Source organism: Sphaerodactylus townsendi, linkage group LG09 (assembly GCF_021028975.2).
Source record: "Sphaerodactylus townsendi isolate TG3544 linkage group LG09, MPM_Stown_v2.3, whole genome shotgun sequence".
Classification (NCBI taxonomy): domain Eukaryota; kingdom Metazoa; phylum Chordata; class Lepidosauria; order Squamata; family Sphaerodactylidae; genus Sphaerodactylus; species Sphaerodactylus townsendi.
Genome location: NC_059433.1, coordinates 58281733 through 58301498, shown reverse-complemented (window position 1 = coordinate 58301498; position 19766 = coordinate 58281733). Strand labels below are relative to the sequence as shown.

General features: G+C 43.4%; 1 protein-coding gene across 1 annotated transcript; it reads left to right on the top strand.

Moving 5' to 3' along the window:
- Positions 1–293: 293 nt before the first annotated feature.
- Positions 294–14971, top strand: TTPA (alpha tocopherol transfer protein). The gene is made up of 5 exons (XM_048508460.1): positions 294–783; positions 8332–8485; positions 9520–9713; positions 10249–10359; positions 11870–14971. Exons 1-5 carry the CDS (start codon positions 583–585, stop codon positions 12038–12040), a joined length of 831 nt encoding a protein of 276 aa, XP_048364417.1. The 5' UTR covers positions 294–582; the 3' UTR covers positions 12041–14971.
- Positions 14972–19766: the final 4795 nt, after the last annotated feature.

The window sequence follows — 19766 nt, the reverse complement described above, 5'->3', positions numbered from 1 at the left end:
ACACTTGCAGAATAATGCACTTTCAATCCATTTTGCAGCTGGATTTAATTGTGCAGACTAGCAAAATCCACTTGCAAACAATTGTGAAATAACTGCATTATTCTGCACGCGCAGAAGGGGCCATGCAGCGATGCGTAAGTGTGAAGTCAAAAATCTTTTTCTGCAGCTGCCCGCGAATTTAACAGCCAATGGAGTTGCCCCGTTGTGGCCCCTCCTTGCCCAATGGAGGGTCCCCTTCCCCAGCCCCCGTGCTGCTCTAGCAACGTCACTCCGGGGACCCCAATGTGGGGAGGGGCCGGCGGCGGAGTCCAGGCTGGTGGGGCGAGGCTGCGGACGGGCTCGTTGGTTGGCTTGTTCGTTGGCTTGCCGCCTACTTGCCAATGGGGAAGTGTGGGCCCGACTTTGTTCCGAGGTACTTTTGGCAGCCGGCTGGTCTGGTCAGGCCAGTCGCCGCTCGTTGCTTGTGTTATGTAAGGCAGTGCGAAAGTTGGGCCCGGGGAGAAGCCAGCTCTGCCCGCGCACCAGCCCAGCGGGGCACCCCATCCTTCCCTTGGCTGCTCCGGCCCGCGCAGCAGCGTTGCCATGAGCCCGGAGGAGCCGCCTGCCCTCCCGGGGAACCTGAACGACCTGCCGGACGACGCGCCCGCCGTGAGAGCCGCCGTTGCTGAACTGCGGCACCGAGCCGAGGAAGGGCGCGTCCAGCCGTGGCCGCTCGGACTCTCGGACGCCTTCCTGTTGCGCTTCTTGCGCGCTCGAGACTTTCACCTGGACCAGGCGTGGAAGGTAAAGAGCGCGCGCGAATGCCCGGGCGAGCCTGGAATGCGCAGCAAGTGGGCTGCCCTGCGCGCCTTCTGCTGCAGGAATCGCTCCTGGGCTCTCGTGGCTTAAGAACGGGGCTGCCTAAAGCCCCTCGGCTCTTCACATGCTGCTCGCGGGAGGGGTGTGTGTGTGTGTGTGTGTGCGCGCGCTCCCAGTGCCCGAGAAAAGGTTAATGCAAAGAAGTGGGGAGGGGGTTCGACAGCAACGGGTAAGGAACTCCCCCTGGCTTTGGTCTTTCTATCCTGACCTGCCCCTTCCTCTGCAGGGCGCGCACCCAGCTCTCCCCTCCTTCCTTTTATGTTGTCAAACATCCCGATAAAGTAAATTAGGCAGAGAGATACACGCTACCTTGCCCAAGGACACTCAGTGAATGTAATTGCTGAGGGGCGATTTGAACCCGGGACACCCCACGTTAGCATTAACTGCCACACCAGCTCACACTTCTGTTAACTTTTTAATCCTTTCTGTATAATGTATGTAACTGATGAAACTCTCCCCTCTTGTTACTTTTATTTTATGATGATTATGTTGTACACCACCCAGAGCTCTTTGGGGATGCGGTGGTATACCGAAGAAGAAATAATAATAATAATGAGGAGGAGGAGGAGAAAGGATAAGTGGTCCAAATGTGGATTTGTTTTTCAGTGTAGGGTAGAAGTTTGCTTAAATTTTGTTTTAGACATAATACAGTAACCAGGGCAGTTGTTTGTATACCACAATACAATGCAGCACAATGGGAGAAGGGCTAAGCCCACTCTTCTTTCACCATGGCCCACATTAGGACCCGTGGGTGCATTTTGTTTGTGAGGTACTCCAGATCATGAGCAAACATGAGCTGCTTGGGGGAAGGAAGGGGGTGGGGAGTTCGGCTCCATCACCTTTCCCACAAGCTCTGCTGCTGGTGCCCGTCCATGGTGCTCTTTGATGCCCCTCTATGGCACATGGAAAAGGCACTGACAGCCAATGTGGGATCATCTTGGAGTGTCAGACTGGGCTATGGGAGACCCATCTTTGAACCCTTAGTCTGCCACGGAAGCTTGATGCTTAATCCTGGGCCACTCACAGTCTCTCAGATTAAACTACTTTGCAGGGTTGTTGTGAGGATAAAATGGAGAAGAGGAGAACAATATAAACTGATTTCAGTCTCCATAGTGGAGAAAGGCAGAGTATAAAAGAAGTTGGTGAATAATGTATTTATATAACGTTATATACCTAACTATAGCGGTAGACGGAGAAGGCAATGGACAGGGAGGAAATAGACTCTAGTGTGCATGTGCATACAGACAACTGTTACATACACATGTACTCCCTTCTCTCAAGCACTGACTTAAATATGCACAGCCTTCTCCCACTGACATGGCCACCTATCCACATTTCCCCCCAGATTTTTTTCCACAATAAAACAAAACGGTGGCGCATGAATTACTAACCGTATTTATTTCCATATGACCTTTTTTTGAGCTGCCACTCACTTTTTCAATTTGTAAGTAGAACATCATGCTGAGAATTCTTCTTATGGGAAAGATGACATGTACTGTTTAGTTTATTGATGAGTTCTTATTCAGCACTGTCATGTTATATATTCCCTCTGAAGGTTTGTTTTGTTTGGTACAAAAGTTACTTTTGGGGCTGTGATATTAAGTCCAGGGCAATTAAAATATTCCCCCATTGGTTTTTAGATGTTGTGATTTCTTATGTCCAATTTGTACTCTCATACAGATACTGAAATGGTTGTCCAGTATAGACAGTAGAAGGGCATTATTGCAACATGATGATATACATTAAATGGACAGTGTGCAAGTGGCTGAGCCCAGGATAGTATATCAAATTTTATTAGGTCCTTTAATCGTATTACATGACTTTCTGTTGGGACAAGGTTGACCTCCAGGTCTGCTGCAGGTTTTGGTTCTTGGGTTTATGTGTCTGTTGGATGGTCATTGGTAAGAAGCTGTGTGGGGGCTGCATGTAAACAAGGCAGGGCCCATTACCCATGGCCTGAAAGAGAAATATCCTTATCCAGGACAGGATTTAAGTAATTGATGATGAGTAGAAGTGGTAAATTGTGAGCTGTTGGTGATAATCAGTGGTGTTCTGTGTTGCCTCCTTTGGGTCTCTCTTGTAGCAAGGGGGCTCTAAGTAGCACTGTGGGATTATTATAATCCCAAAAATCAGAGCCGGAGCGAGGGGGAACTGCGCCCAGGGTATGCCTGTGCCCCTGTACATGCCCAGTGCATCACTGCCCCATTGGTGCTATGCCACTGCCAAAAATGTTCTTTGTAAATTCCCTAGGTGAAAGGCCCTATTTGAGACACTAAAACAAACAATTGTAATGTAGGGCTTGCTTGTAGGTTATAAATTGCTTTATCTGCTCCAGATGGCTTCTGGAAGCATATATTCAACAGTCTCCCACAGTCTCTCTCTCTCTTTCTGTCTCCCTTTGTTCCACTGCGCTGCTACGTTACCACATATACTGTCTCTTTTTCTTTTTTACTACAGATGAAATTTGAGAGCCAGTGTGGTGTAGTGATAAAGAGTATCAAACTAATATCTGGAAGACCTGGGTTCGAATCCTCACTCTGCCATGGAAACTTGCTGGATGACCTTGGGCCAGTCATACTCTGCCAGCCTAACCTTCCTCACAACCCTACATGTGAAAGGGATCTGGGAGTCTTAGTAGACCATAAACTAAACATGACTTAGCAGTGTGATGTGGCAACCAAGAAGCCCAATGTGATTTTGGGCTGTATCAATAAGAATATAGTGTCAAGATCGAGGGATGAAATTGTACCTCTCTATTCTGCATTGGTTAGACCTCACCTTGAATGAATATTGTGTACAGTTCTGGGCACCGCAATTCAAAAAGGATATTGACAAGCTAGAACGGGTCCAGAGGAGGGCAACCAAAATGGTCAAAGGTCTGGAGTCTATGCCCTATGAAGAGAGGTTTAGGGAACTGGGGATGTTTCGTCTGGAGAAGTGAAGATTAAGGGGAGACATGATAGTTATGTTTAAATATTTGAAGGGATGCCATATTGAAGAGGGAGCAAGCTTGTTTTCTGTTGCCTCAGAGACTAGGACCTGGAGTAATGGATTTAAGGTGCAGGAAAAGAGATTCCACCTAAACATTAGGAAGAACTTCCTAACCATCTGTTACTGGCCTAACAGGGGTAAGGGTTTAATTAAAGGGATTCTCCACCAGCTGCTAAAAGTGTAACAGCACACATAGGGTTTTAAAAGTAGCAAAGGGGAATGAACTCACATTGGCAGCAAGAGGGGCCAAGAGGAGATCTTTTAGACTGTATAATACGGGGAAGGAATTCTGGCAATGAATATTCCACAGAGTAATGCAAGAGTCCAAATTGAGTTTAAATGTTTTATATAAATTTGGTTCAGAAATGCATACACACAGTGAGACACAAAAGCACATACATTCAAGTTGCCTAGGATATAAGCAGGTTTGAAAGATAGATTGGATGATAGAGAAGGGAATGGGGGTTGTTGTGGGGTAATACGTTACCTAACGATTCTTAGAAGAGTAGAAGTAGAAGGCAGGGATTCCATGCCAGCACAGAAACCCAATGAAGGACGAATTCATGTCTCAACACCAACAAGAACATGTGGCAATGAGCAAAATGTTGCAGGTGAACTAAACTTTTATAAGGTGGGTCGTTCCTTGGTGGGAAAGGAACCAATCACACTAAGTTTCACATCTGTGCTGGGTTTGGGGGTGCTGAGGTAATTAGTCAGCTCATCTACTGCTAAACCCGGGACAATGGGGCCAAAATTGCTTTGTTAAGCTAAACGAGGAAACGCTGAAAGGCTTCCATGCAGATTAACTCTTGAGAGTCACTGCCCAGGATATTCAGATTTGACAGAGACATTAGATCAGGATAAGGTAAGTGGTTTAGGAGAGTCATAACAAAGGGAAGGAAATGCAAAGGAACAACTATTTGTTGCTGACCTGGGTTCCCAGAAGAGATAGGGAAATGACAGTATCTGATAGCAAGTTGGCTTTCCATATTCTTTGTCTTTAACAGTATCTTTGCAAGGTGAGGTAATCAAGCTCATGCCCACAAACAAAATGAGACCTCCAGGTTATGCTGGAGTAACTCATTATCTTAGCTTTTGTTAAAGTAGTTTTGACCTTTTGGCTGTGGTCAGGTGATCATGCGGCTACCTACACCCATAGGAGTGCTTTTGGCAACTGGCTTTTGCCAATATGATTTTTAAAGGAAAATATACTGCTATGAGAAATATATATTTATATTTATAGGATTGGTCAGAGGCCTTACACATCAGGGCTGTTTAACAGTGGAATTTGCTACCTCGAAGAGTTGTGGAGTCTCCTTCTTTGGGGTTTTTAAAAGAAAGGCTGGATGGCCATCTGTCAGGAGTGAGTGCTGTGTGTTCCTGCATTGCAGGGGGTTGGACTTGATGGCCCTTGGGGTCTCTTCCAACTGTATGATTCTATGAGGAGTTGTGAGGATAAGATGGAGGAGCAGAAAACAATATAAGCCACTTTGGGTTCCCATTGGGATACAAATTAAATAAATAAGTGGTTTTCTGACAGCTTCTTCCCAATAGCCTGTGAGTAAGCAAGGGAAGATTTATAGAAGCAAAAGCTATTTTCTTTTTCCTCAGCTCAGTTCCTTCTCTTGGGAAGGCCTCTCAGAGTCTGCATTTCCATGCTCACTGGCTTGAAATGCTGAACAGTCTTGGCAATCTGGAACTGACATGCATAGACTAGTTCTGAGTAATTTGGAAAGTAAAAAGAATGGGGCGTTGCTTATCTTCACTGTTGTTGTTTTTTTGGAAACCAAAAAAAAACTCACTCTCTGCTTTTGGCAAAGATCCTCAACTTGCTTGTGTCAATAGTTGCATAATATTAGCAGTGATTGCCTAGACATTAACTCAGTTACTTGCCTTCAGTCTGTGTTGAAATGTTTTATTTCCTTGTTGGAGTAACCATACAACAAGCATGCATGCCAGCTTGAGGGGTCATAGCCCTGGATAAAAGTGGAGTTCTGAATTGTTGGGAGTCCACATACAGCACTTTCCATTCCGGTTTTCATGGGATAGCAATTTACTGAATAAATGCAACATATTTAAGATTGAATCAAAAGTATAAACTATTTCTACCAACTGGATGGAGAGCTGATTGCTGCCAATTTCTATGTCCTGCTATAACCCACTTAACTCCACAACACATTACTTCCAGGGAATGGATCATCGGGAACAGTGTGGGTGGTCTTCAGTGGGAATGCAGAATTGGCAAAAATTGCCTCTACTTCTGAAGGCAACAAACATTTAGAGTTAATCATTGAATCCCAGCCTAAGTTCATATTGGAACAGCAATATATTCCAGCAGTAAGATTATGGATGTTAGCAGCTGTTAGCATTGTTGCTATGGCAGGAAAATGTATGCTCATTAGTACATTGAGCAGCTTTTACCTGAGCATTTGAGAATTTGACATATTTGGGGAATATAGCATTTGTAGTATTATTGGTCTCTGGTTGCCCATAACAGAAGCTAGTTTAGAAACAACAGTAGTCCTTCTTTTTAGAAGAAAAAAGTTGATATTCAGTTTTCCAGAACTGATGCTAACCTCTCAGCATTTAAAATTGAAGTCAGAGGAATTAATTTGATATCTTGGAACATGTGCAGGCTCTGGTAACTCATTATTAACTTTCTATGCAGTCCCTGGTAGTTTCTAGTAACTCAATTGTTGACCTTCTTTAAACAGTGACAGAGTGGCCAAGCTGGTTTGTGGGAAAACCATACCATCTCTGTTCTTTTTTTGAAATTAGAGAACCTCTTCCAGTGGCAAGATGGACAGCCTAATCCCCCGGGGGGAGGGGTGCAGAATAGACTTTTGTAGCTGGGGTGGGGTTGCACCAGCACATTTGCCCTCCCCGCCAGACACTTTAGTCAGGCAGGGTGGGCAAACAGGGAGGCTGATGGGTACCACTGATCTCAGTGGCACCTGATCCAGAAAAGCCTGACACCTGAAGAGCTGCACTGGCCTGAACTTGGACACCGGTGTGGCTGGGGGTAGACTAGAGCATTGCCCGGGTGGAGTCAACTTTAGTAGTCTTCCACCAGACTTTCAGCCTGGGAACGTCCTTAGCACTTTGGACCCTTTTGGGCTTTGGAGAACTTTTAGGTGGCCAGGGATTCCTGATCTTTGCTGCCTCCCACCACTGTTTGGGAGCCCCCTGGAGGCAGCGTAGTAGCACCACCATCCCCGGGCTCTGAATTGGACTGAATACTTTTCCTATAAGCAAGGGGGGGGGGGCAGAGGCACCATCAGTGGCTGGCCTCTCCAAAGGCCCGGTGGAACAACTTGGTTTTGCAGGCCCTGCGGAACTCTCCAAGGTCCCACAGGGCCCGAACAGCTGGTGGTAGAGTGTTCCACCAGGCCTGCGCCAGAGCCGTAAAGGCCCTTGCCCGAGTGGAGGCCAGCCGCGTCATTGAGGGGCCAGGGATCTCCAGTAGATTGGCCTCTGCTGAACGTAGAGGTTGAGCTGGGACATATGGGGTAATGCGGTCCTGAAGGTACGAGGGTCCCAGGTCGCGTAAGGCCTTAAAGGTCAATACCCACACCTTGAAGATGATTCGGAATTCAACCGGTAACCAATGCAGGTGGCGCAACACAGGGGAAATATGTTCTCGAAAGGCGCCCCCTGTGAGCAGACGAGCCGCCGCATGTTGGACCAGTTTCAGTTTCCGGATCAGACGCAAGGGAAGGCCCGCGTAGAGCGAGTTACAATAGTCTAACCTGGAGGTGACCGTTGCATGGATCACAGTGGCTAGATCAGCATTGGAGAGGAAGGGAGCCAACCGACGGGCCTGTCGAAGGTGGAAAAACACAACCCGGGTTATATGGGCCACCTGGGGCTTCATTGAAAGAGATGAATCCAGGTGGACCCCCAGGCTGCGGACGGAGGAGGTCGGCGCCAATGTGACCCCCTCCCACACCGGCGGCTGAAAATTCCCAATCTCTCCCCCCCCCCGACCAAGCCAAAGGATCTCTGTCTTCGATGGATTCAGTTTTAACCTGCTCTGTTGTAACCAACCAGCGGCCACCTCCAAACAATGCTGTAGAGCTGCAGGGGCGGCGACGGCTCCCCCCTCCATCAACAGAATGAGCTGAGTGTCATCAGCATACTGATGGCAGATCAGCCCAAAGCTCTGCACCAACTGAGCAAGGGGTCGCATGTAGATGTTAAATAACAATGGGGACAACAATGCCCCCTGAGGCACACCGCAATGAAGTGGGCACCTCCGAGAAGCTTTGTCCCCACACCACACTTGCTGACTCCGCCCCCGCAGGAACGAGACAATCCATTAAAGGACAGTGCCCCGGACCCCTTACTTTTAATGTAAAAGGTTACCTGTGATTGTACTATTTTGTTTTTATGTTTGCATATATGTCAGAGATATAAAGACTGTCATATAATTTTTTTCACGATGCTATGATATTTTTCCCTCTTGGCTATTTCTTTTCTCAGTTATTGAAGAACTATAATAACTGGAGAGCTGAATCCCCGGAGTTAAGTGCAGATCTACGGCCTTCCTCCATTTTAGGTCTTCTGAATGCTGGTTACCACACAGTTCTAAGAGAGAGAGACCCAGCAGGGAGTAAAGTTATCATTTATCGAATTGGTAAGCAGCTTTGGCTATAGGTTGTTTTTATGTAAAGGTACATACCTTTTATCCAGGCCATAGGATTCAGTTCCACTCCTATTATGGAATCATTCTGTTCTGGTCAACATTTCAGGTACCTGGCCTAAGAAATTTAGTCAGTGGGCCACATCCCTCATCTCTCTCCTTTCCCCTTGCCTATTTATTTTAATCGTTTCTGGTTCGTTTGTTTTTTTATCATTTGGTTTAATCTATGAAGCAGCAATTAAATGGGGCTACAGAGAATTGAGGCACAGAATCAGTGAAGCATTCTCTCTACAGATAATCCCCCCAAAATTTTTTTTAAAAAAACCCCTCACAGTGTTCATGAAATATTTGGAGGAAATGGTGAGTGTGGACAAACATCGCGATGAAGGGGCAGGGCATTAAAAATGTTCTGGAAACGTTCTAGGTGATTGGTGCAGAAAGGGCATTTGGCTATTGGGTGAGAAATTATAGACAAGAACTTTTATGCCTCCTCTTTACTGAAATTTACAGCCTTTCTAGCTGGAGTAAAGGCAGAGGCTTTTGAAATGCATGGGTGAGGTGGCAGTGGTTATCCACATAGTGCTGGGGAAAAACACTATTCTCCTAACAACAAGTAGTTACTGCTTGAAACATAAGCATTTCAGGGGTAAGTCAGCTAGGCTATCTGTAACAAACAAGTAATGCTGTAGGTAAGTGTATTACACTAGCCAGAGATGATGTTTAGGGCTTTGTGATAGGATTATTAAAATACATTTGGCTGACTGGCATGAAATGTTCATTCTTACCATTTAGAATAAGGTTATTAAATTAATTCATTTAATATTAACATAATTTTGAGATATATGAAAAGATTTTTTAGAAGTCATTTATCTTCTGTACTACTGTCTTATCGTGCACTTTATCCTCGTAGCAAGTTCATATCCCAGTTAAGCTAAGGAACTAGGTTTTTTCCCTTTGCAGTTTATTCCTACTGCCAACAGTGGGAATGTGCATTTATCTCATACAAGCCTCTTCTTTTTGTTCTTTAGCACAATGGGACCCAAAAATGTTTACAGCATTTGATGTGTTTCGTGTAAGTCTTATCACGTCTGAACTTATTGTAAGAGAGATAGAGACCCAACGGAATGGAGTCAAAGTTATCTTTGACCTCCAAGGATGGAGATTTGCTCATGCCTTCCAGATCTCTCCAGTGGTGGCCAAGAGGATTGCTGCTGTGCTCACAGTAAGTTTTGATGCTTGAAAAAAGCAGAATGTGGTAAACATATCATGCACTTACAAACGTTTTTGCAGACTGAGAGAGAATCAGATGACTCCCTTACTTTCAGTGACATTTAAATGGTGTTATTCTTGATGGCTTTAGCAGGAAAATCGAACGTAAGACAGAATAGCAGGTTTTATTATAATTGTTTTTTACTTAGATCTTTATAGCTCACTTTTCTCCCCAATGGCACAAAAACATTCTCCCCTTCTCCATTTCATTAATCGCTACAGCAACAATCCTATGATGTTGGTTATGCTGAAACAGTATGATTAGTCATGTTATGCAGTGAACCTGTGGCAGAGTTGGCACTCAAACCTGGGTCTCCCAGAACCTAGCCCAACACTGTAACCAGTGTACCACACTGACTCTCATCGTTGGCATCATTGTTGAACATACTTCTGAAGGCCAACCCAGGTGAATGTGGTCATTATAATTATGAGGCTCTGTTCTTTCACTCTGTTTAATCTGTTGTCTTGTTGTTTTTTTTGCTTGGCAGGATTCCTTTCCACTAAAAGTCCGTGGTATCCACTTGATTAATGAGCCTTTATTCTTCCATCCAGTCTTTGCTGTAATTAAGCCTTTTCTTTCTGAAAAAATCAAGGCACGGGTTAGTGAATTCAAATATTTCTTCTGTAAAATTGTTATGTTATTATCTCAGCATTTCTTTCTAGACACAAAAGCACACATCATGCTTTTCCAGTGATGTCCATGGTTTGGTTCTGAAAGCCAATTTTTTCCCCAGCCTAAATCAGTCACACCAGTTGTTGAAGGGAGGCAGTTTTGTCCAATTCCTGCTTTTCACTGGAACTTACTGAGCTTCTGGAAGTGCTACTGCTGGGGAACAGCATGAAGAATGAAATGGGATGTGTAACGAGTGGGGTTTGGAAAAACCTGTCTCCTCGTACTGTTGGAAAATAATTTCAGATCCAAACCCCTAAGTTTTGTATTTTCATGAAGGTGGTTTCAGATAAAACTATCCTTTTATCTATAATATTTGTATTATGTCCTTCTCCTAAATAGTTCATGGTAGCATACATGGTTCTCTCCTTCTCTGTTTTATCCTAATATGCCTGGAAGAGTGATGGGCACAAGGTCACCCAGCAATTTTTTTTTTAAAGCTGAGTAAATATTTGAACCTCAGTCTCGATTATCATAATCCAACACACTATTAGCTACACCAGGGGTAGGGAACCTTACTCACTCAAAGAGCCATTTGGACCCGTTTTCCACGGGAAAAGAAAACACTTGGAGCCGCAAATAATTTTTGACATTTAAAATAAAGATAACACTGTATATATTGGGATTTTTTACCTTTTATTCCACTCATTCTGAGAAGCACATGGATGCGCCTGCCCTGCTGCCTGCAGGGTGGGCAAGGATGGGGCCAGCGGCTTGGCCTTGCCAGCCGCCGGGAAAGCGCCCGCCCCGCTCGAACGGGGCAGACGAGAGGGGAAGCCCGTGGCGTGGCCCAGCCGTCCGCGGGCAGTTGGTGTGCCCGCCCTGCTGCCTGCAGGGCAGGCAAGGATGAAGCAGACGGCTCAGCTCGTGGAGCCGCAGTGCAAGAGCAGAAGAGCCGCATGCGGCTCTCGAGCCGCAAGTTCCCTACCCCTGAGCTACACCATTCTGGCTAATGCCACATGATATGAAGACTAAATTCTTGAGGGCCATATACAACTATTGTGCTAACTTGTAATTCATGAAGTCACCCTGCCAAGATTTTAAAGTATTGTCTGTATACACAGTGATGGAGAAAAACTACTTTTAAGGTACATTTGTTTACATGAATAATATTAGTTTATAGAACCAGCTTGCAATGGATCTCAGCAAAAACATCTTTATCTAAAGAGGAGCCTTCTGTGGAGAACTGTATCCAGTTGAGTGTCACCTGGACCATGTAGCAAAAAGAAACTGTTGTCAAACACTTGTGTCAATAGGATGCTACATAAAGATGTACTGTAAAAATGCAGTGTATATAATGCAACCCTAAGGCCTAGTTGATACATTTGTCCTGTCTTCTCAACCATTATTCACTGCTTTCCTTGACAATGTAGAATCAAAAACATTTTGACATGCAGAACAAAATGTGCAAAATACATAAACATTTCTTCTCATTGCAGATCCACATGCACGGGTGTAGCTATTTACAGACTCTCCAACAACACTTTCCAAGGATTCTCCCAAAAGAATATGGTGGTGAGGCGGTCCCTATGGAAGACCTCTCTCAGGAGTGGGCTGACTTTGTAATAGAATCTGCCAGTTATCTTCAGAGCATTTCTCAGTGCCCATAGAAGCAAACTAGTTCTGGAGGGAACCCAGTAATTTCATGAGATAATAATTGTTAATTGTTCTGCATTACTGGACCTGATCTAAAAGTTAAGATAGTTTCTGGCTGATAAAAATGTGAGTTGGCACAGATTCTTCAAAAGTTAGTGAAGCCAAAGAACTACAACAGTACAGTTGGCATTCAAATGTGAAATTAGTTTTGGAAGATTATCAAACGTTTTGATATCAGAATAATCTTGCAAGAAAAGAAGTGCCCTGTTTGCTGCAATCTTATTTTAATGTGAAGACGATCACAAGTAAAAGTATATGTTGCAACTAGTAGGCATGTATATTTTACAGAAATCTCTCAGCAACTTGTAAAGGGCTAATTACAACAACTACTAACATGTAGGCTAAAACCATAAAAACTGCCTGTGCTGGATCTAATTCTTCATCTAGTTCTTCAACAGTGCTGGTATTTCTGTCTCATGGCAAATAGCCATTGATAAATCCACTAAATGATCTAATCCTTTTAAAAGCAATCTATAGATGATCTTGATTACAAATGATTTATATGTACAGTACTTTCTTTTATCAGTCCTGAATTTACAGGATCAATGTGGAGTATTTTTCCTACAGCAGTATCTGGTAATTTAGTAACTATGCAATTAGTTATTGCTCCATGCTGTGGGTTGGCAAAGGGCTAACTGAAACTGTAGTTGGTCTTGGAACTGTGCCTAAATGTTGTTTATGATAAATTCTCAGGGATACTGAAATTATTCTCAGGTTAGTTAGGCTTGCTTAGGCGGGACAATTTAGCAATAGTGAGTCCTTGTTGCAATTAAATGTTTGTGCTACAAAGCTGTTAATGCTCACTTAACAAGGGACACAATATAAGGTTTATAAAACCAATGTGAATCTGAAAGAAGAATAAGGCTCAGAAATAATACTGATTTACTGACAGGTGGTGATGCCTTCTTGAAACAGATGCTCTTCTCAAACAATATTCAGGAAAAATCCTTTGCACTTTCTTAACTCCTGATTTCCTAACCAGTAATCCAGTACACTGACTTTGTCAGTACTTCTGAATTATAGTTTGTAGCCTTCAGTGTTTGTTAGTGGAGTCACTTCAATTAGATATACCTCAGACCTTGTATAAGCTAACAAGTCTCACCAATACAACATCACAGAACATAATTCTGATATTTCAGCGAGGTTATTATGATGTCATAGACAGATGCAGATCCAGATTCAGAACCAACCAGAACTGTTTACAATCCAGATTCAGAACCATGGAGATTTGGAACCATTATGCTGTGAGTGAATTTAGAAACTTAATTTAGTTTGTATTAGCATCTGCAAGCCACCTTACACTGAATCAGGTAGTTGGGCCACCTCCCAAGAACTTTTTGCACACAAAACTTTTTCTCAGCCACCGTGACACCCCTTTCCTTTAAAAGTCAGTTTCTCTGGAATTAAATCCGGGGCCTCTTCTTCTACCCAAGCCCCTAGACCCATAGGCCTGGCCTCAAAGGTACGACCACCCACTAGGCAGTTTATCGTCTTTCCCTCTTTATTAAAAAACAAGTTAGTTTTTTAATAAATATATATGATTTTAAAATTAAGCTATACATTAACCAAATGTGATGGAAGTAAATAAAAATCATCACACTTCTCTTCCACACACTTTCCTCTTAATGGGCAACTACATGAAAATATCTTTCCTGTTCTCTATTACTGCCCTAGGATGAAGGGGAAGAGTACCATTTCCACTTGTGGAGAAGACAGACAGTCACAGCTATAGCTGGAGGTCACCCATAGCATCCACTTAGATCTTGCCTTGTCCTGCAAAAATAGCAGTTACTTGCTCTTACACTTAAGCATTTTTCAGCAGCTCATAGCAGACTGGTACCAACTGTCCTCTTAACAGACAAATTGACAGACTGCTCTGCTTTCAAATACTTTCTAACAAGCTATAAGCAGTAGGGGGCGTCGCCTTAGAAAAAAGAGTGGTGGAATGCTGATCCATTTGTCAGAATCACTGAGTTTTTGCTGCTAATGTTACTTCTAATTGCGCTAATGCAAAAAATAGGGTTGTGAGATTCTCTTTAAACATCTGGTTAAGTCATTAATCTCTTATTCTTGGGGACCTACACAATAGAAACAGTTTTTGGGATGAGGTAAAAAGGCGTTCTTCCCTCAGATTCAGAAAGAGATAAAAGGATGCCAATATGACCCTAAAATTTTGCTTACATGCTATGGACACATTACGTCATAACCATGTCTTATACAAACACGCAGGATAGCTCCATCATGTATGCCACTCATCAGTTTCCAATACCACGACCAATACTATGGGTATGGTGAGCCAATCCTAATTGTTTTGCAGTGGCTGTGAGATGGTACGTACCTAAACTTTTTCAAACGCCATTCTATAACTTCCTTTCCCCACCCTTCTCTAAGCTCTATCATTGCCTTCTTTAACAGCACCACACTCTGGCTGGAATCCAACATGGTAACTTTCTACAGTGACTATCTTACAATTTTATAATTATTGTGCTGCTATTCTTTGAGAAGAATGTGTTTCAGTAAACATGACTTTTGAAACATTTAATTGATTACTATAGTTGTTTACATTAAAATAGCAAATTCACACTAAGCGTGTCACTTCTGAAATGACAAATGTGATTGCTTTGCAGATATATAGGTGACATTCGTTTTATTGATGGGATATATATTTAGTTTTCAGAAGTTTATTTCATTTTCTATTTAACAACTTTAGACCTTTATAGTTCGACTAAGCATGACCTGCAGAGTGGGAAACAGATGCTATTTAGAAATGAAAATATATTATTTCTCTGTTCTCTGAAAAACAACTTGTCATCTAACCTGTTATTGTACTAAATTTTATAATTTTTCACACTTTACACTATTCAAAGGAAATTAAAAATTCTAAATGAATCAAGCAGTCATTATTTTTTTTAATGATAGTTAATAGCCATTGTGAGTGAAAACATTTCAACAGGCAGTCAACATCTGGGAACAACTAATATCTCTTAAGAATTTATCTTATTTGTTAAGGAGTAATGTTACACACATGCTGTCTGCCAGATGGTGCTTTTGAAAGGATTCTCATGCTGAAAACTTGAGATAGCGTAATTCTTAAAATAATGCCTTTTTACTGAGGTGAAAGAACAATGCTAAGTGTTCATAGTTGCTTGGTTTTCCCAGCATTTTTTCATTGTGACCAGAATTGTACCCAGACAAAGCCTCCTGACAGAGCTGCGATTTGATCTGTTCTTTCTGCTTGTAAGCCAGATATAAAATGGACTCATTTTAAAATGTCTGTTTCATGGTTGCTAGATTGCTCAACACCACCAATTTCAACAGGGTTTTTCTTTCCTACACAAGGCACAAGACTTCAAAGCAGAACTGAACAGAAACCTAAATAGCAAAATGCCTTTCTGGCCTCTTGCAACACAATTTACATACAGTTTGTAGACTATGATATTTGTGTTATGTATAAATACAACATATAGATTTTAGAAAAACTGGAGTTAGATTAAAAATGGAAGTATTTGTGTCTTTCATAGTTGTAATGGAAAAAATAAACCAGTCCAGTTTTTAAACAGAAGTAATATAATCAGGTGCACTTGCCAGAATGCCCCCTTCTAAATAACAATCAAAAAAGCTGGACCAGTTTTGCTACATGTCACACTCTACTGAACTAAAGCAGATATAATCTGGTTTCCTGGGAATGTCTCTTCTCAGAGTCTTAAATTTCCAGACTGTTTTCAGTCTTCTGCTTCAACTTTGGAGTCCCTAAAAATATTGAAAAACTGGGTTATTTTTAAAGGGGAGATGAATTCTGAAAAACACTCTGCTTAATACAGTGGTTTAATTCCCATAGAAACATACTGATTTCAGTAGCATGGGAAAAGTTCAACAGGAAAAAAATACTATAACCTACTGAATCCAGAAGTTAGCACATCTCGGCTCCTAGGAGCAAACCTGCTTATGTGCATTCTTACACAATCTGGAAAATATCAACTCTGAAAATCTGGCCTGGGGGTGGGAGTTAAATTTAATAAATAAATAAATTTATAATATGCAGGTTTCTAGCCATAATGGGAGAAAAATATTTGAAGTTAAGATAAATTTAGAGTTGGGTTTGATTCACAGGCTTCTAGTATTCAGATGCAAGGATGTAGGTAAGGGGGGGTTCTCGGGTTCAAACTTTTCCCCATTCATGTCTGAAGCTCCGCCCACCCGTTTGTGGGTTTTTAAAACATTTTTAGTGTTTTTCGGTTTTTGGCCTGCAGGGGGCGCATTGTTTAAGCCAGAAGCACCAAACTTTCAGGGATTGTTTGGGAGACTCTCCTGATGATACCACCCAGGTTTTGTGAAGTTTGGTCCAGGGGGTCCAAAGCTATGGACTCCCAAAGGGGGTGCCCCATCCTCCATTGTTTCCAATGGGAGCTAATAGAAGATGGGGACTACACCTTTGAGAATCCATAACTTTGGACCCCCAGAACCAAACTTTACCAAACCTGAGTGGTATCATTAGGATAGTCTCCTAAAAATACCCTAAAAGTTTGGTGCTGCTAGCTTAACAATTGCACCCCTGACAGCACGCACCCCCCCAAATTTCCCCAGATTCTCCTTTTAAATCCACCCCCTTCGGCATGGATTTAAAGGGAGAATCTGAGAAGAAGAGTTTGGATTTATATCCTCCCTTTCTCTCCTATAGGAGACTCAAAGGAGCTTACAATCTCCTTGACCTTCCCCACTCACAATAAACACCCTGTGAGGTGGGTGGGACTGAGAGAGCTCCGAAAAGCTGTGACTAGCCCAAGGTCACCCAGTTGGCATGAGTGGGAGTGCACAGGCTAACCTGAATTCCCCAGATAAGCCTCCACAGCTCAAGTGGCAGAGCAGGGAATCAAACCCGGTTCCTCCAGATTAGAATGCACCTGCTCTTAACCACTACGCCACATTGAAAGTGATGCTGTTTCACGGTGGTTGATAATCCACCCCCAAAAACAGCATCACTTTCAATGTTGTTTAACTGGGGACCCCAGATTCTCCCTTTAAGGTGGATTTAAAAGGAGAATTTGGGCTTTCTAGTTTAAACACCATTGAAAATGATGCTGTTTGGGGGTGGATTCCAGCATCACAGTGGCTGGCGGGGGGGGGGGGGGGCTCGGATTTTGCACCAGGCTCCATTTTCCCTCTATGCCTCTGCCCAGAGGGGAGGGCAGAAGGAGCTGCTGGCTGGAAGCCCAGCTGGTAGAGGGCAGGGCGGGGGAGTCTACCATCCCAGGCCTTGGAGAGCTGCTTTTATAAGCGCTAGGCCAGGGGCGGGGCTTGGGAGGTGTGGCCATGCCCTAGGGGCTGGTGGGGGTGTGGCCCCACCCCCGAACTCCCCCCATAAAAAATCTACACCTACACCTGATTCAGAGCAGTCTGTTGTTCCAGAAGTTTTTAAAGGATGGATTGCCTATTTCTCTCATGTGACTGATATTATACCTGATATCGCATGATTGCAGTTCAGTGGGTGTTTGCTTCTGTGTGGGAGTTAAAAGATGAATCCGCAGAGAATACTGCCATAATCTGGTTATAAAACTCGGTCTGAAAATTTGTAAATTTCAATTCTAGAACCTGTTTCATCTTGTAAAAGTCTGTTCTCCTTCATCCAGATTTGTTCAAAATAGGAAATGAAAATGAAGTCTCTATGTGCATTTAATAGCATATTACACTTGCTGTGGTTAAAATTGAGTTCCTGCTGTGCCAGATCAGATCTGAATTTGTATATGTCTGAACTTTAAAAGTGATCTGATTCAGAAGTGTGATTTAGCTGCAATTTTAAATGTATGCTATAGAATTTAATTAGATATTTGCACCCCACTTTCCCCCCTAGAAGGGATCAGAGTGCTTACAACATAATTCTCCCCTCTGTTTTGTCCTCACAGCAATCATGTGAGGCAGGGGCATAGACTCTTTGATTTACAGGGGATAGCATGGGATGTAACCTGGACAAGGCCTGTCTTTAGTAATCTATAATAAATTATTTGTTGGCGCCTCCACCACTCTGGCCTCACTCTCAGGATTTTGCTGGTGAGCTTGGCCAGCTCAGCTGTATCACAACTGACTGCAGAAGGATCAGAAGAGGTGGAAGTAGATCCCTCCTCTACCCTGGCTGGAACATTCCATGGTTATTATGGAGAAGTCCAACAACTTCTTCCCAGGTCCCAGACTCTGGCTCCTTTCAAAGGAGTCTTTCCTTTTGAGGTCCTTTGGGTTGCCTGAGCTGGTGGTGAGCTTGCTGTGGGATCTCAGGATTGAGTCCTTCTCCTGTCTGTCTTCACTTTGTCTCCATTCCTATTTTTCAAGCCCAAGGTGCTGCTTTCCCTGAAACCCTCTCCCTAATCCTCCTTTCACCTGCATGAGGGCAGCTGTTGATAGTGCACCTGATAGCTCTGCTGATGATGGTTCTGCTCTGTTTGGGCTTTCACCCTCAATTCCTAAGCCTGGTCTCTGCTCTGCTGGCTCGTCACTGGGTCCCTGAGAGAAGCCTTCTCCCCTGGTTTCCTCTGATCTGTCACCTGCCTCCACCTTCAGCCAGCCTCCTCCACCCAGCTCTGCAGTATCCTGATGGACTCTAGTCCTGTGTGGTCGGGCATGCTCTCCTGGGATGAGGTTAGGAGCTCCAAGATAGCTCCCAGTCCTGGACGTTATTTCAATATGACATTATTTATTTCCAAAAACCATATGCCATCAACAGTTATGTTGTTTTGACCAACAATCTAACAACTGCACCTCTTACATACTGAATACTCCGCAATGAATCTTCAAATGCATCTCAGAATCCATAGTAAATACTGGCTTCTCAGATGCCCTGACCTGAAAATATGGGAGCATTTGTTTAGTTAAAGTGGATTCCAGGAAAGCAGAATCACCTCACTTTCCATATTTGAGGAACCAGCTTTATTACCCTTCTGCCATACAGATGCACAGAGTCAAAAAAACAACTAAAATAAATGTTCTAGTCTCTTCCAATTCTTTTTCTCTAAAGGAACAAGCCCCAGGATACCAAAATTACATTAACTTCCAGTATGTTGTCTGTATTGATGATCTACAGGTTGAAAGTAGGGGCTTTAGGTGGAATATCCAGACATCTTAGGGGAAAAATTAAGATAGTAGAGATATGTTCCTGTGTGGCAAGTAAATGTCCCAAAGTCCCAGAAAACGAAAAGTGGAGTTGGCAGCCTCTTTGCAAGTGGAGAGGATGAGACTGCACAGTTTTAGACTGCAGAGGAGAAATAGCTACAGGACCCAGGACAAAAGAATGTCAAAGAAATAAGGACCAGGAATTCAGGAAGAGAATCTATGAATTTCCTGGCTCTGATGAAGTTAAGGGGAAGGGGGATTGATTTCCCAGAAGGGTAACAAAAGCAGATTGCATTCAGGCAAGGTGAACAAAAGGTGAACAGAAGGAAGTCTCTCTCCATTCCTGGGGCAGGTTAGTAAACTAGGACACATTCAAGAAAAGGTAATCTGTGCACCTGGTTGCTTAATAGAAATTAGATATTGAACACAGAAAGATTTGCATTTGCTGATGAAATTACCTTGATCGACCAAACCCTGCGGCAGTGGGTAGGCCTGCTGATGTCACATCAGTGAATCAGGTTTTGCCATTTATTAGCATAGCCTGAGGACAGCTTTTGCCTCACCTCTTCCACAGCAGGCCAT